This window comes from Cnephaeus nilssonii (genome assembly GCF_951640355.1).
Source record: "Cnephaeus nilssonii genome assembly, chromosome: 16".
NCBI classification, from domain to species: domain Eukaryota; kingdom Metazoa; phylum Chordata; class Mammalia; order Chiroptera; family Vespertilionidae; genus Cnephaeus; species Cnephaeus nilssonii.
Window position 1 is genome coordinate 27,010,346 of NC_137087.1, and position 17,433 is coordinate 27,027,778.

General features: G+C 41.7%; 1 protein-coding gene across 1 annotated transcript in view; it reads right to left on the bottom strand.

Moving 5' to 3' along the window:
• Positions 1-17,433, bottom strand: part of CABCOCO1 (ciliary associated calcium binding coiled-coil 1) — a 122,720-nt gene that overhangs the window by 96,411 nt on the left and 8,876 nt on the right. The window contains exons 2-3 of the mRNA XM_079793702.1: positions 17,091-17,194; positions 11,634-11,803 (exon numbers count right to left, since the gene is read on the bottom strand). Coding sequence (XP_079649828.1) covers positions 11,634-11,803; positions 17,091-17,122 — 202 coding nt within the window. The 5' untranslated portion in view covers positions 17,123-17,194. The remainder of the gene's footprint in view (positions 1-11,633; positions 11,804-17,090; positions 17,195-17,433) is intronic.

The following is a 17,433-nucleotide window of genomic DNA, read 5'->3' on the forward strand; positions in this document are numbered from 1 at the left end:
GCATCTATGTTCATGAGGGATATTGGTCTGTAATTCTCTTTCATTGTGTTGTCTTTATCTGGTTTTGGTATTAGGGTGATGCTGGCTTCATAGAAGGAGCTTGGAAGTGTTCCTTCCACTTGAATTTTTTGGAATAGTCTGAGGAGGATAGGTTTTAGTTCTTCCTTGAATGTTTGGTAAAACTCTCCTGTGAAGCCATCAGGCCCCGGGCTTTTGTTTGCCGGAAGCTTTTTGATGACTGCTTCAATTTCGTCCATAGTTATTGGCCTATTGAGCTGTTTAGATTCTTCTTGATTGATTTTTGGAAGGTTATATTTTTCTAGGAATATGTCCATTTCCTCCAGGTTGTCCAGTTTGTTGGAATAGAGTTGTTCGTAGTATTTTGTAACAATCCTTTGTATCTCAGCAGGGTCTGTTGTTATTTCACCTCTTTCATTTCTGATTTTGTTTATTTGGGTCCTCTCTCTTTGCTTCTTGGTGAGCCTGGCTAGAGGTCCATCAATCTTGTTTATCCTTTCAAAGAACCAGCTCTTGGTTTTGTTGATCTTATGTATTGTTTCTTTGGTCTCTATGTCATTTATCTCCGCTCTGATCTTTGTTATTTCCTTCCTTCTGGTTACACTGGGCTTTTCTTGCTGCGCTTTTTCTAGCTCTTTGAGTTGTAGGGTTAAGTAATTTGTTACCATTGTTTCTTGTTTTTTGCTTGTAGAGCTATGAACTTCCCTCTCAAGACTGCTTTCGCTGTGTCCCATAGATTTTGGATTGTTGTGTTTTCATTGTCATTTGTTGCCATGATGTTTTTTATTTCTTCCTTGATCTCTCTGGTGACCCAGTCCTTGTTTAATAGCATGCTGTTTAGTCTCCATGTGTTTGATTTCTTTGGATTGTATTTATTGTAGTTGATTTCCAGTTTTATGCCACTGTGATCTGAGAAGATGCTTGATATAATTTCTATCTTCTTGAATTTGAAGAGATTTTGCCTGTGACCCAGCATATGGTCTATCTTTGAAAATGACCCATGTGCACTTGAGAAGAATGTATATTCTGTGGCTTTGGGGTGAAATGTTCTGAAGATGTCAATTAATTCCATCTGGTCTAGTGAGTCATTTAAGATTGCTGTTTCTTTGCTGATTTTTTGTTTAGAGGATTTGTCCAGTGGTGATAGTGGGGTATTAAAGTCTCCTACTATGATTGTATTGCTATTAATCTCTCCCTTGATATCCTCCAGGAGTTTTTTTATGTATTTGGGTGCTCCTATATTGGGAGCGTATATGTTTACCAGAATTATTTCTTCTTGTTGGATTTCTCCCTTTAGTATTATGAAGTGGCCTTCCTTATCTCTTGTTATGGCATTTACTTTGAGGTCTATTTTGTCAGATATAAGTATTGCTACCCCTGCTTTTTTTTCATTTCCGTTTGCCTGAAAGATATTTTTCCATCCCTTCACTTTCAATCTGTGTGAGTCTCTTGTTCTGAGGTGGGTCTCTTGTAGACAGCATATACATGGGTCGTGTTTTTTTATCCATTCAGCTACTCGATGTCTTTTGATTGGAGCATTTAGTCCGTTTACATTTAAAGTTATTACTGAAAGGTATTTGTTTGCAGTCATATCTATTTTTGTGTCTGTATTCCTTCTTACCTGTTTATTTCTTCTTTTTACAGTATTCCCTTTAGCAATTCTTGCATTGCTGGTTTGGTGGTGATAAACTCCCTGAGGCTTTTTTTGTCTGCAAAGCTCCTGATTTCCCCTTCAATTTTGATTGATAGTCTTGCTGGATATAGTATTCTTGGATTCAGTCCTTTGCTTTGCAACACTTTGTATACCTCCTTCCATTCACTTCTAGCTTGTTGTGTTTCTGATGAGTAATCATTTGACAATCTGATGGGTGTTCCTTTGTAGGTAACTCTCTGTCTCTCTCTTGCTGCCTTTAGGATTCTCTCTTTATCATTTATATTTGCCATTGAAATTATGACATGTCTTGGTGTGGGTCTTTTGGGGTTGATCCTGCTTGGGACTCTCTTTACTTGCGTAACTTTTATCTTTCCCATATCCGGGAAGTTTTCTGTCATTATTTCTTCAAATAGATTTTCTAAACCCTGCTGCTCTTCTTGTCCTTCTGGCAGCCCTATTATACGCATGTTACTTCGTTTCATGTTGTCCCGAAGCTCCCTTAGGCTTTCCTCCTGCTTTTTAATTTTTTTCTCCAATTGCTGTTCAGCTTGAGCTTGTTTCTGTACCTGATCTTCTAACTCACTAATTCGGTCCTCTGCTTCTTGTAGTCTACTGTTGAAACTTTCCATGGTGTTTTTGATTATAGCTATATCACTCTTCATTTCTTCCTGATTCTTGCATAAGTTGTTGATTTTCTCATCCATCCGTTGTATAAATTCCACGACCATTACTCTGAACTCCTTTTCGGTCATGTTGCAAGCTTCAGTTTCACTAATTTCCTTTCTTGGCGACTCCACATTTTCTTTCCTCTGTGAGATATTTCATTTCCCCATTCTGGCTATTACCAGAAAGCTCAAGTTTCCATTTGTGTGGACCTGGGCCGTGTGCTGTGGGGACTTCGCTCCACCCGAGTTTCACTGGAGTGCTCTGACACTAGGACGTGTGGCTGCCTTTGGTTGGTGGGAACCAGACTTGCCCAGGGTCAGTGTCCCCAGTGTTCTGTGTGGTCTCGTGTGCACACTTGGAATCAGGGGCCCTGTCTGCACCACACTGTTGGTATGCGCCGAAAATGAGATCCTTAGGATGTGCCAGGAGTCAGAGTTTCCCTGTGTCTGCACCAAGACTCGAGTGTCAAAGTCTCTGTTGCCTTGTGAGGTTTCTCGTTGAGAATCAGGGTCCCTGTGTGTGCATGCACCAACAATTGGGGTCGCTGGCTCTTAGTGTGAATGCGCTGTGAGTCAGGGATCCCCGGCAGCTGTGTCCGGCGTGCCAAATTCCCTGAAGTGGAGCTGCGTCCTGTGTGTGCTCTCTCTACTGAGCCAAACCGGCTAGAGCGCACATTCTTAAAATCCTGAAGGTGAGCTGATTCTGTGGTGCACTCTCCCAAAGTCCCGGAAGGGGGGCAGAGTCCGTCCTGCACGCCAACTTCCCTGAAGGGAAGCCCTTCTGTGCACGCCCTAAGATTCCCAGAAGGGGGAGCTGTGACCCGCAAGCCAAATTCCCCGAAGGGGAGCCCTCTGTGCGCGCTGACAGATTTCCCCGACCGGGAGCTGCTTCTGTCCCGTGCCGCGCCAAATTCCCTGGTGGGGAGCGCGTCCCTGCGCAAAGCTCAGCAGCTTGGGCGAGGGGCGGGTCTATCAGTTACTGTGCTCTAGGCGTGCCTGTGAGCGTTCAGCAGCTTGGGGGAGGGGCGGGTCTATCAGTTACTATGGCGCTATCAGCGCCTGCTCGGAGTGGGGTAGGCTCTTTGACTCACGGAATTCTGCTGAGAAGTCTGGATTCTTGTTTGTTGGTCTGAAGCTGTGATAGCAGTTCTCTGTCCCCAGTGGCTGCAGGGTCCTGGTTTGTGTCAGAAGCCAGGATCCGCGTCTCAGGCAGCTCTGTTTCCCAAGATGGCGTGGTCTCCACGTCCGCACCAGCCGCTGAGAAGTGTCCGCTTTGTGCGCGGGGCTGCGCCGTCTAGGACTGCCCAGTTAGGGAGCCCCTTGGAAGACGTGCAGAATCTAACTGACCCTAGCTCACACACACACACACACACCACACGTCTACACTCTCCTCTATGGGTTCCTCACTCGCACTCTCTCCCTATCTTCCAGCCGGTCGCCATCTTTCTATCCCTCTGTTTGATCCATTTGGAATGTATTCTGGTTTATGTACAGAGAGAAGCTGGATCCAATTTTATTTTATTTTCTTCTAGATGGATACCTAGTTGTCCCAATATTATTTACTGAATAGTACATTTTTTTCACCACAGATTTGAGATGTCATTTTATCAAATACTGAATTCCAGTGTGTGCTTGAGTCTATTTCTGAACTTTTGGTCTTCCTGCTCATTCACCACTGTGTTTAAATTTTTGAGATTTCATAAACACTACTACATACTAATACTTCTAATAGCAATATATGCTACATCTTATCATACTTTTAAAAGACAGTTTTTCTGGCTATTTGTGTGTATTTCCTATGTTTTTGTTAGAATCACCTTATCTAGTAACCTATCATATAGACAAAACATCAACAACAAAAAAACTGTTGATATATATGTGTGTATATGTATGCACATATGCATACATATACACACATATATTTCTTAGCTCTGACCACAGAGAGGGCCTAGAATATTAATATTTTTAATTAATTTAATGAGATTTAGCATCTTTATGATGTTGAATCTTTCAATGACTGTTGTTTTTCCCAAATGTTGAAAACTTCCTTTGTGATCTTGAAAAAATGCTTAGAATTTTTCTTTCTATAAGATGTGCAAGTGTTGTTTTTTAATTCTCACCTGAGGACATGTTTATTGATTTTAGAGAGAGAGAAAGGGGAAAGGAGAGAGAGAAGGAAAAAGAGAGGGAGTGAAAGAGAGAGAGAAAAACACTGATGTGAGAGAAAAACATCAATCAGTTGCCTCCCATTTGCCCCCTGACCGAAGATTACACCTGCAAGCTTTTGGTGCCCAGGGCAATGCTACAACCAAGCCACCCAGCCAGTGCATAATCATGTGTGTGTGTGTATATATATATATATATATATGTGTGTGTGTGTGTGTGTGTGTGTGTGTGTGTGTGTGTGTGTATTGTTGAAAGTATTACAGATGCCCCGTTTTCCCCTCCTTTGCCCACTCCATCAAACCCTCACCCCACCCCAGGCCTTCATCACACACTATCGTCTATGTTCATGGGCTATGCATATATGTTCTGTGGTTAGCCTCTTCCCATCCCTGCCCTCGCCTCTGGCGAGATATGTCAATCTGTTCCATGTATCCATGTCTTAGGACATGTCTTGTTTATCAGTTTATTTTGTTCATTAGATTCCACATTTAAGTGAGATCATGTGATAGTGTGTTTTTAAATTTATTCCTAGGTAGTTTCTCTTTCTTGTTACAGAATATATATATTTGCTTTCATTAAATCTTTTACCTTTATTTTTATACATACATATTTTTTTAAAGTTTTATACAGTGAAATTGACTTTTCCTTTTGCTGTACAGTCTTATGAACTTAAACACTTGGATAGATCAGGTAACTACCACCACCACAATAGGATACAGAACAGTTACATCACATCAAAAACTCCCTCATGGCCCAGACAGAGTGGCTCAGTGGTTGGTTCGATTTTTGGTCAGGGCACATGCCCAGGTTGTGGGCTCAACCCCAGGTGTGAGGCGTGCAGGAGGCAGCCAATCAATGATTCTGTATCTCTGTCATTGATGTTTCTATCTCTCTCTCCCTCTTCCTTCCTCTCTGGAATCAATAAAAATAAAATAATAAAATAAATAAAACTCCCCCATGCCTTTCATGGCCTCTTCCCATCCCAGTCTCTGGCAAACAATAATGTGTTCTCCATCACTACAGCTATCATCATTTTGAGAACATCCTACAAATGTAATCATACAGTGTACAATATTTTGTGGCTAACTTCTTTAAATCAGTATGATGCTATTGAGATTCATCTAAACTTTTGCATGTATCATGGTTCATTCATTTTTACTGGCAAGTAATGTTCCATTTTATGTTCATTGTATGTACATTGTTTACCTCTTCACCTACTGACAGACATTTGGACTGTTTTCAGCTTGGGGCACTTATGAATAGAGCAACTACAAAATATTCACGAACAGGTTTTTTGTGTGAACATGTTTTATTTCATTAGAAGAATGCCTAGAAGTGGGACTAATAGGTCATATAATTTTATAAGAAAACTGCCAACCATTTCCCAGAGTAGCTGTGGCATCTTGCATTGGCAAAACTCTTGCTCTAGTTGCTCCATATCCTTCTCAGAATTTGGTATTTTTTTTTTTTATTTTAGCCATTCTAATAGGTGTGTAGTGGTATCAGAGTGATTTTAACTTACATGTCCCCAGTGGCTAGTGATGTTGAACATTTTTTCATGTCATTTTGCATCCTTTTATCTTACTTTGTGAAGAATTTGAATTAAATTCTTTGTCCATTTTTTAAAGAGAAATTTTATTTGAGAATAAATGTGTATATATATATATATATAGAAAAATTACAAAAATAGTACTGAGAATTCTTGCTGTAATAAACCATGCTTTGTGTATAAACAGCTTTATATAATACTAGAGGCCCGGTGCATGAAAATTCATGCACTGGAAGGGGGGTCCCTCAGCCTGGCCTGCCCCCTCTCACAGTCCGGGAGGCCTCAGGGGTGGGAGGCGACCTGGCGATCAGGGGAAGGCGACGCTCCATCACACCTCTGCTGCTGCCACTGCCGGCAGTGCAAGCCTTGGCCAGCCCTGGTTACCTGAGCCTCAGGCTGTCCTGGGTGGCTGTGCAGCCACCATCCAAGGCTTGTCTGCACCCCGGCCAGCCCTGGCGGCTGGGCAGCTGACATCTGAGTCTTGCCTGCTCCTTGGGCCAGCCCTGGGCGGCTGGGTAGCCACCATCCGAGGTTTTCCTGCACCTTGGATTGGCCCTGGGCGGCTGGGGGGCTGAGGGGACTGTGGGACTCCGGAGGCAGGTGTGCAGAGCCTTGCCATGGGCCTGCCGCCCCAGCAGGGCTGAGGGGACTGGGTGCCGCCTTTTTGTGGCTGTGGGTGCTGCCATCTTTGAAGGTGGGGCAGTCAATTAGCATATTCCCTCCTTATTGGCTGTGGGTGTCGCCATCTTTGCGGGTAGGGCAGTCATTTATCATATTCCCTCCTTATTGGCTGTGGGTGCTGCCATCTTTGCAACAGCGTGAGGGTTAATTAGCATATTCTCTCTTTATTAGCTAGGATCTTACATTATGGTATATTTATTAAAACTAATAAACTAAAATTTATACATTATAATCAACTAAAGTTCATGTTTATTAGAGTTCCTTATACTTAACTTAATGTCCTGTTTCTGTTCCTGGATTTCATCCAGGGCATCACATTATATTTACTAGTCATGTCTCCTGGGGCTCCCCTAGAGTGACAGTTTCTCAGACTTTTCTTGTTTTTAATAACCTTATCAGTTTGAGAAGTACTGCTCAGATATTTTGTACAATGTTCCTCAATTTGGATTTGTCTGATGTTTTCCTCATGGTTAAACAGAAGTTATGGGGTTTGATGGCTTTGCTTATTATTTTTTAATGTTTTTGTTGATATTTTAGAGAGAGAGGAAGGGAAACTGATAGATAGGAACACTGATGAGAGAAAAACATCATCAACTGGCTGCCTCCTGCATGTCCCCTACTAGAGTTCAATCCTGCAACCCCAGGCATGTGCCCTTGGTTCCTGGTCTATGCTCAACTGCTGAGTCACACTGTCAGGGCATTTGAAAGGGTTTGTTTTCTCACTGTTGAGTTTTCAGAATGCTTTATATATTATAAATACAAGTCCTTTGTCAGATATATAATTTTTTTTATAATTTTTTAATAATTTTTTGTAAACGTGTTTCGTGTTTCCCCTGCCTGTAGCTTGTCTTTTAATTCTTTTAATAGTGATGTTCATAAATCAAGTTTTAAAATTTGATGCAATCCAATTTATCAATTATTTTATGGGTTAGGTTTTGGTGGCAATTTCTAAGAACTTCTTGTATAACCCCAGGTTGTAAAGATTTTCTCCCACTGTTTTCTTCTAAAATATTTACTGTTTTCTGGTGTATTGTTCTGTAAACATCAATTAGATCCAGTTAGTTGATGATGTTTTTCTTTCAGTTTAACTTGTCTGTGGTCCAATCAGCCTTTTGAATTTATAGGTTTTATCTTCTGCCAAATTTGAGACTTTTTAGCCATTATTTCTTCAAATGTGTGATCAGCACTGTGCTCTCTCCTATCTGTCCAGGACTCTGATAATACGTAATTAGAACTTTGGTTGTCCCACAGTCTCTGAGGTTTGGCTCATGTTTTCTCTGTATTGTTCACACTGGATAATTTCTATACTCTGTCTTCAGATTCCTTGACTTTTCCTTTGTCTCCTCTCCATTCTGCTATTGATTTTACCCAAAAAGATTTTAATTATGGCTATTATATACTTTGATCCTAAAATTTCCATTTGTTTCTTCTTTATATCTTCAATTACTCTCATAATTCTTTGTATTTTAACATTTGTTTCAAGAATGTTCACTTGTTCATTTAAGCATTTTTATAGTAGCTGTTTTGAAGTCTTCGGCTTATAATCTCAATATCCATTTTATCTTATTGTTGGCATACTTACTATTTTCCATGCAAGTAAGAATTTACATAGTTTTTTGTTTATTAAGTAACTAGAGGCCCAGTGCATGATTTAATCATGCACCTGGTGCACCAGCGGGCTGTCCGCCGGTGCCCCAGGCCTTCCGAAAGCCTCCGGCGCTGCGGAGGCTTTCGAAAGGCCTTGCGCCGGAGCAGACAGGCGGCCAGGTCCCCCGCTTTGGCCTTTGATCGCGGGGGACCTGTCCGGCTGGCTGTCCGCCGGTGCCCCAGGCCTTCCGAAAGCCTCCGGCGCTGCGGAGGCTTTCGAAAGGCCTTGCGCCGGAGCAGACAGGCGGCCAGGTCCCCCGCTTTGGCCTTTGATCGCGGGGGACCTGTCCGGCTGGCTGTCCGCCGGCGCCCCAGGCCTTCCGAAAGCCTCCGGCGCTGCGGAGGCTTTCGAAAGGCCTTGCGCCGGAGCAGACAGGCGGCCAGGTCCCCCGCTTTGGCCTTTGATCGCGGGGGACCTGTCCGGCTGGCTGTCCGCCGGCGCCCCAGGCCTTCCGAAAGCCTCCGGCGCTGCGGAGGCTTTCGAAAGGCCTTGCGCCGGAGCAGACAGGCGGCCAGGTCCCCCGCTTTGGCCTTTGATCGCGGGGGACCTGTCCGGCTGGCTGTCCGCCGGCGCCCCAGGCCTTCCGAAAGCCTCCGGCGCTGCGGAGGCTTTCGAAAGGCCTTGCGCCGGAGCAGACAGGCGGCCAGGTCCCCCGCTTTGGCCTTTGATCGCGGGGGACCTGTCCGGCTGGCTGTCCGCCGGCGCCCCAGGCCTTCCGAAAGCCTCCGGCGCTGCGGAGGCTTTCGAAAGGCCTTGCGCCGGAGCAGACAGGCGGCCAGGTCCCCCGCTTTGGCCTTTGATCGCGGGGGACCTGTCCGGCTGGCTGTCCGCCGGCGCCCCAGGCCTTCCGAAAGCCTCCGGCGCTGCGGAGGCTTTCGAAAGGCCTTGCGCCGGAGCAGACAGGCGGCCAGGTCCCCCGCTTTGGCCTTTGATCGCGGGGGACCTGTCCGGCTGGCTGTCCGCCGGCGCCCAAGGCCTTCCGAAAGCCTCCGGCGCTGCGGAGGCTTTCGAAAGGCCTTGCGCCGGAGCAGACAGGCGGCCAGGTCCCCCGCTTTGGCCTTTGATCGCGGGGGACCTGTCCGGCTGGCTGTCCGCAGGCGCCCAAGGCCTTCCGAAAGCCTCCGGCGCTGCGGAGGCTTTCGAAAGGCCTTGCGCCGGAGCAGACAGGCGGCCAGGTCCCCCGCTTTGGCCTTTGATCGCGGGGGACCTGTCCGGCTGTCCGCAGGCGCCCAAGGCCTTCCGAAAGCCTCCGGCGCTGCGGAGGCTTTCGAAAGGCCTTGCGCCGGAGCAGACAGGCGGCCAGGTCCCCCGCTTTGGCCTTTGATCGCGGGGGACCTGTTCGGCGCCCCAGGCCTTCCGAAAGCCTCCGGCAGCCATGGTACAGACGCTGAGCTCGCGGCGCCAGAGGCGCCGCGAGCTCAGCGTCCTTCTGGCCCAATCAGCTACCCCGGCCACCCTGAGTCCCGCCCCCTGCGCCTCCTGCTGGCCCAATCGTGGGCGTAGCGGAGTGATGGTAATTTACATATTACCATTTTATTATGTAGGATTTTGGCAATGTTGTTGGAAGAATGTGTTTAAAGAAATGTAGTATTCAAAGATTATACAAACATTTGTGTCACAAAGAAAAAAAATAGCCAAAGTCTGTCTTTTTTATAATTTACTAAAAATTCCTTTTTGGAAGGTTGTGGCTTAACACTTGAAATTCAAACAATATTATATTATTTATCATGTCTCTTAATTACAAATTATGTCTCTTGAATTATAGTACTGGAAAGACTGAATTCTCAAGAATAAGTATCTAGGACTTCAGTTTTTGTTTTCACTTTATATCCTGTTTCCTATGTGCAGGATAATTGGAAATCGGTCAGTTATTATCATATTTATTTTCATTACCAAGTATAATTACTTTATCTGCTATTGGTATAGTTATTTATCTTTAACATGACACTACATACTTAAGTAAAAGCAAAGATAAAATTATTGCACTTGCAGAGAAGGAAAATAATAATTTCTTCTCCCCACATATGAGAACCACCAATTCTTTCCTTGTAAAGGGTGACTAGAAGCTGTAAGAGTACACAGGGCATGAGTGGATTCTTTATAGTCTTGCTAACTCACTAAAAACTTCCCCTGTACCAGTATAGTTAGAAATTGATGCATAGAACAGACTAGGCTTTGAGTGACCACAAGGCATCCACAAATTTTGCAAGGATGATGGTAACAATTCTTTAGGGGGAGCAAGGTCTCTAACTGCCCAGTTGAAAACAAGAAAAAATAGAAACAAACAAACAAACAAAATAAGGCAAACAACCAAAGAGAAAAGAAACAAAGGAAAGGAAGAGAGGACTGAGAGACAGGAGGAGAAAGAGAAAGGAGGGGCGGTGGGGGAGGGCAAGAGAGAAAGGGGAGGAAGGAAGAAGATGCCTCCCAACTGACATTTTCAGTTGAGACACCAACACCTTTACATTTATTGTGCTCATGGCCTTTTGGTTTTACAGTCTGAGACCCAAATTCCAGTTCTGCCATTTCCCAGCTCTACGACCTTGTTCTCAGGACTGCCTGCTCAACTCGGAGACAGTGGTTACCACACCCACCCTGTAGGAAGGAGATGCTCTAGGTTCAGTAATGTATGTTAAGGCTTAGGACCAAATAAACTACCTAGACCACAGACTTGGCATTAAATAAAGTATATTTCCTTCTTTTCCTCCTCCCAAGAAGCAATTCTATTTATTCTCAAACAAAAGTTATCACATTTAAAATTGCTCCAAGGAAAAATTTGCAATCTGCTTGTAATAACTGATTGCAATGTTATACAAGAAAAACAGTCACAAAATCTAAGTCTATATGAGTAATGTCTATTTAATGGGGGTTTGAGACTGACCAAAGTACCTCCTCTTTTAGTCCTCCTGAGATATCCCAGGAATATTTTTAGGTAAGATGAGATGAAAACTGCTCAAACAATGAAAAAATATCCAACTAGATCTGAACTACTTGATATTTTTTGGATAGATGCCACTGAAAAGATTTTAAAATGAAATTAATATATCTCTGGTAAATTAATTATTAAGAGACCTTTATATTATTTAATATTACTTGAACTTTTACAACTTAATGAAAATCTGACTATGGTTTTGCTACACCAAGGAAAAATATAATTTTCACTAAAGAAATCATAATACAATTAGGAACTTAGCTTGACAACACAATTTAAAGAAAATTTCCTTTCTTTAAAAGAAAGAAGAAAGTACTTACCTCTAAGATTATGAAGCAAGATATCTAGTAAAGTCATAAATTTTGAGTACTGCATAACAGAAAAGTCCATGCCTCTAGCCCACAAAAATCCAGATACATAATAATCTAGTAGAATGGCTTCTTTTAAACAGGTTTTAAGATTTTTGAAATTCAGAAATGTGGCAAATTTTCTGTAACAAAAAGAAAAATTCAGGTATTAAAATTAGATTAAATACTGAACAGTCCCTTTTTCAGTTTTAAAAAACATAAATATTTTTGGAATGAAAATTCTATAATCTAAAAATATTCATATCTAAATTCTAAGTCCAAAATGACATTCAAAAGAGAAACAGAGAGGAGAGAGAGAGGGAGAGGGACAGATAGAGAGGGAAAGGGAAAGAGGGAAAAGGAGGGGCAAGAAGAGAGAGAGAAAGAAAGAGGACAAGAGGCAGAAGAGGGAAAGGGAGAGAGAGGAAGAGCATATCTCTCTATATATAAAAGGCTAAGCGAGTGGCTGACGGGTTGGTAGGTATGATGTGCACTGATCACCAGGGGGCAGATGCTCAACGCCGGAGCTACTGAGCGACAGCAACTTTGCAGAGTGCCCTCTCGCATTCTGGGACCCCTCGGGGGATGTCAGACTGCAGGTTTCGGCCTGATCCCCGCAGGCCAGGCTGAGGGACCCCACCTGCTGGAGGGACCCCGCTCACTCCGCAGATGCCCTTCGAGCCCCGGAGCTGCCTCAGGTGCAGCTGGCTGGCCAGGGAGAGACTGCAGGAGGTTGGCTCCAGAGTGTGTCCTGCCCATCTCGCCCAGTCCCACCCCGCAGGCCACCTTCTAATTAATTTCCTTTCAAAGTGCACAAATCCATGCACTGGGCCTCTAGTAAAAATATAAAACCATATTTGGTCTTCTTCCTCTTCCTCCTCATTCATTTCTAATTATCCTTCTTCTCCTAGTCTTCCCTTCTCTTCTTCTATCTTTGAAGTATAGCAACTTAACTACTATTTTTTTCTCTGAAAATCATTATCTTTTTCTATTATACAATCAAGTTTCTTTTCCTCCTCACAATGTTCTGGAATTAGATTGTTAAATATTTGTTCTTTTTAAAAAAAGAATTCCAATTATGTGTATTTACTCATTTTTTCTATAGCTACAATTTTCTATTTAACCTTTAAAATTTTTTCAAATCAATTTTCTTTTAATTTTATATACTTTTCTCATTACTGTATTCTATGTCTCTCAGTGTTTTCAGAGTGTTAATTCTCCCTTGGGCTGCTTTATAAATTTTTATCTGGGCAACATTGTTTTTTTCCTACTCTGTTTTACATATTTTGTCTCCTTTTATTTTGTATCTCTTCCTTTAGTTTTGTACTCTGATTAACCTTGTGGTGATTGCTTCCCATGCATTTTTAAAATTCATGATAAATATTTTACTTTATTTTTTATCTGCTCATGGCTATATTTTTCTGATGTAAGTATTATGTCTACAAGTTCTTTACCCTATTCAATTTTTCCCCCCTTGCTATGTCTTATATGCATATTCCTTACTTAGCACTCAGACCTGGCCATATTACAAGCTATTTTCTGTATGACATAAGTTTATGTCAATGAGTCTAGTTTTATTTTTGTTAATTAGTAGGGAAAAAGAAGAAAGAAGTGGGATATGATTTCTTCACTATCACACAAACAATCTATTCTTGTGAATATGGGAAGCATCTGCTCCCATCTCTACATCCTGATCGTGCTGTTGCACCCAAGGCTTCTGGAAATGCATTTTAAGGTTTTCTCTTCCCCTAGGAGACCGAGTATAATTTTACCTCAGTCTAGGTCTTCAGATGTGTGTGTATGTATGTATGTATGTGCTCCCAGTCCTTTCTCCTGCACTTGTGTTTCCAGTAGTTAATCTTCCTTCTGAGTGTACTCTTCATCTGCCATCTCTATGCTTTGCATTTAAAAATGGAAATATTCGGCCTGAAGAGTTACATGTATACTCAGTGTTTGGTTGTATGTAAATGAAGGTAACTACCTGTGTAAGAATATCTTGGTGAAATTTCTTTGACATCCTCCACCTTTGCCTCTTTCCCATATCCCCTGCACCTCTTCTCCTGGTACCATTTAGATGTTAACCTCCAATTTGAAGTGCAGGACTAACATTTCTATTCTTGGTTCAGTTATTTCACCCCAAAGGAGATTATGCAGGGAAGCATTTGGAGCAAGATACTACTGTGGTTTGACTGCAGTTTCTATACCCTACTGTCAAATTTGTAAGCTTTTCCTCTAGGGATAAGGAGAGATGAATAGGGGGAAGGGGAGAGATGGCCACAGCTGGAGCATGAGAAAATGCAGGGAAAGGGAAAGATGCTTAATAGTGACTTAGGAAGTTTTGCTACACTGATAAGCGATATAACTATCTCACCAAGAATTTTTCAGTAAAAATATTACATTATTCTTGCATGCTCTTGAAATTGGAGTGCATTTTATTTTTTAAATATGATAATATGCAGAAATAAGCCTTAAGGCAAGAATTGAACAGCTCATGGAAGCCCCGTTATAGAAAGGTTATTAAAAAATCTCTTAGTGTTATTTCTGTATTTAAATAGTTATTTTAAATTTTGTTCCTATCATTGTTTCAAACAAGATTTGAGTAGATCTACTCATAAAATCAGAGTTACATTAAAATATAATTGATAGTACTTAGGAGGCCATGAGAAATGTACCCAGACATTTAGCTTTATGTGAAGTATATTCCACAAATATGTTTTAATGATCCTTTAATGTTTTACTTGGTTGGCTGCTTTTATGGAGTACAACTTTTAATTTTAAAAGGTAGAAAAGATGCTAATTTCCTATAATTTATTTTTAATAGGTGTATTGCTTTGCAGACTGTATGATTTTGGCATACTTCTGTCACTTAGTGACAGGATACCTAAATTATATTTCTGTTATGTTGAAAGGTATTTAATCCCCATTTATAATGATGCTATTTTAACTGAAAAATGAATGATTGATTGTAAATATTTCCGGATTACTATTACAAAAATCATTTTAAAAAACACACAAAAAAATACTTTGCAGAGCAATGACTCCTTGCATAACATTGGTGTCATTTATTCAAAAGTGATGTCTTAAAATTTGAGATTACTTCAGGTGATTTCTATTAATGAGACAGTTTAAAAGGTCCACCTATGTTAAATCTGCTTGTTTCTATAGTGCTAACTTCTGTATCAACATCTGTATCATTTCCTTTGTCCTAGATCTCTCCTCTTAAAGATTAAAATACTTTCAGAATTTAGATCTTAAACAACAAAAGAACCAATAATTGAAAAATAAAGATTGTCACAGATGGTATGATACACAGTACAACTTAAGATGCAGTAATAAGTCTTGAAAGCATTTGTCTGCAATACCTTTTACTTAATATTAATTGCATTGAAGATAACATCTTTTATTTAATATTTTAAAAAATACTTTGTAAACGATATTAAATATGTCATTTGCATCACTTTATTTTGCCTAGTATTAAATACCTAACTTTTACATTTCAATGACCAACAACATTTGGGATTACTTAATAAGAGAAAATAATATTTTACTTAAAAGCATAATCAGTGATGCTGATGAAATGAATGAATTTTACTAATCAATTCTGACACTAAAAGTCAGAATTCCCAATGAGCATTCATTTATATAAAAATGGTAAAATCACCATGAAATACTTGTTTTAAAATCAGTAAAGAGTTTTATTGACTAACTAGAGGCCCAGTGCACAAATTCGTGCACAGCTTGGGTCCGGCCAGCCCAGCCCCAATTGGGGCAGATTGGGGCTGGGCCTGTCGGGAGGAGGAGATGGCAGAAGGTTGGCCAGCCAGCCTAGCCAGATCAGGGCCTGATCGGGCTGGGCCAGCTGGGGTGAGGGGCTGCAGGTGATTGGTCGGCGGGCTCCACCCCCGATTGGGGAGGGGGGCTGATCAGGCATCAGCACTGGGGGAAGGGCAATAAGAGGTTGGCCAGCCAGTCCCACCCCAGATTGGGGTTGGGGGGCAGATCGAGGGCAGAGCTGGCTGGGGGGAGGGGCCGAGGGCTGATTGGGGTGGTGGGGGCTTATCGGGAGTGGGGCTGGCTGTGGGGAGGGGCAGTGGGTGGTGGGCTGGCCGGCCCTGCCCCCGAATGCGGTGGGGGGCCCATCAGCTGGGGGGAGGGGCCATGGGTAGTTGGCCGGCCCGCCCCACCCCCGATTGGTAGGGGGAGCGATCAGGAGCAGGGCTGGCTGGGGGGAGGGGCCCTGGGAGGTTGGCTGGCCGGCCCCACTCCCAATCTGGCCAGTTTGCTGGCCGCATTGGGCGTCATAGTGATCGGTCGTTCCAGTTCCTGGCCTTATATATATATGCATAAATATATATATATATACTTAAAAAGATGCAGAGAGTCAGTAGTATGGTCGAATCACACATCACCAGCATTTCCAGCAGGATTTGCAGGTGCTGGAGGTGAACAGCATCTTGGGAAAAGGCCTGTCACTGGTATTCCCCTGCTCTTAATATGCTTTCCCTTCTCAGATTTCTCTCCCAGCCAGTACATCTGTCATATTCCTTCTCAGTAGTAAATCACCTCTATTCCATAATATTTGTGAGATTTGCAAATGATAACCCCTGACAGAGTCATTTTCTATTTGCCCATTACAGTCCACAATACCCTGCTAAAATGTGGATGACTGGCCTGCAGAAATCTTACATAGGGACATTACGGTCCAGAACAGCACATCGTCCCCACTCTCCACGCATTACAGCCAATTGGGATTCCATTATTAGAGCTGATGATTTTTAAAATCAGTGATTACTAAAAACACCATTTAGGTATTTGTGTGTTGGATATATCTGACTAGAATTCAAAGTAAATGCTCTACTATAGAAATCAACGGTCTTAAATATAATATGTACACATATTAGCATTATTGCATATAAATTCAGTTATATTCACATTTTTATGCAAATGTATGAAATCAGAGTACTCAATATAGCTTCATATCCAATGAAAATCAGAGATGGATGGCTAATATTCAGAATTTCCTAATAAAATATATTATTAACATTACAGAAAATTACAACTTATTCTTTTCAAGATGACACAGAAGACCTAAAAGCTCTTGTGAATATTGATGGTTTTATGGATGAAAGAGAAAAAGAAGTAGAAGATAGCATATGTTAAAGGCTGCTTTTAACAATAAATCCCTACTCTCAGTTAATATTAACAAGTTGGTTTGAAATGCATTTCTCCCATAAAGAAGACTACTGAGTGGTGCAAAGTTAGTTGGTTAAGATTTTTTGTGTTCCAGAGTCTGAATATATACCTATATATAATACATGTGTATATAATATTTAGTAAAAAAAGTTTAAAATGTGTAGTAGAATATTATGGTCATTTATAGATGCAGAGTTAGAACTGTTCTACATTTGGTTGTAATATTGAAATGCTTACTGTTGAACTCCATCTATGTCTTCTGCTAGCATTTCGGTGATTTGGGCAACTGAGAGAAAATCTGGAGACAGAAACTTGTCATGTTCCTGAAATTCAGCATCTCTCTACAAAAAAAAAAAAAAAAAAAAAAAGTGGAATGAGTTATCTCAATCATAACTTTTACATATTAATCCCAAGGATATCAAAATTGGTTCTTACTGTGAGACCAGGAAAATTTTTTTTAGAACAACACTCCTAAATAATCCTTTTCTGTTTTTAAGTAAAAAATTGAATGGCTAGTCTATCTTTTGGGCATACTTAAAACTGGGTAATGGTTTTCAATAACAAATATTTTTTAATATCT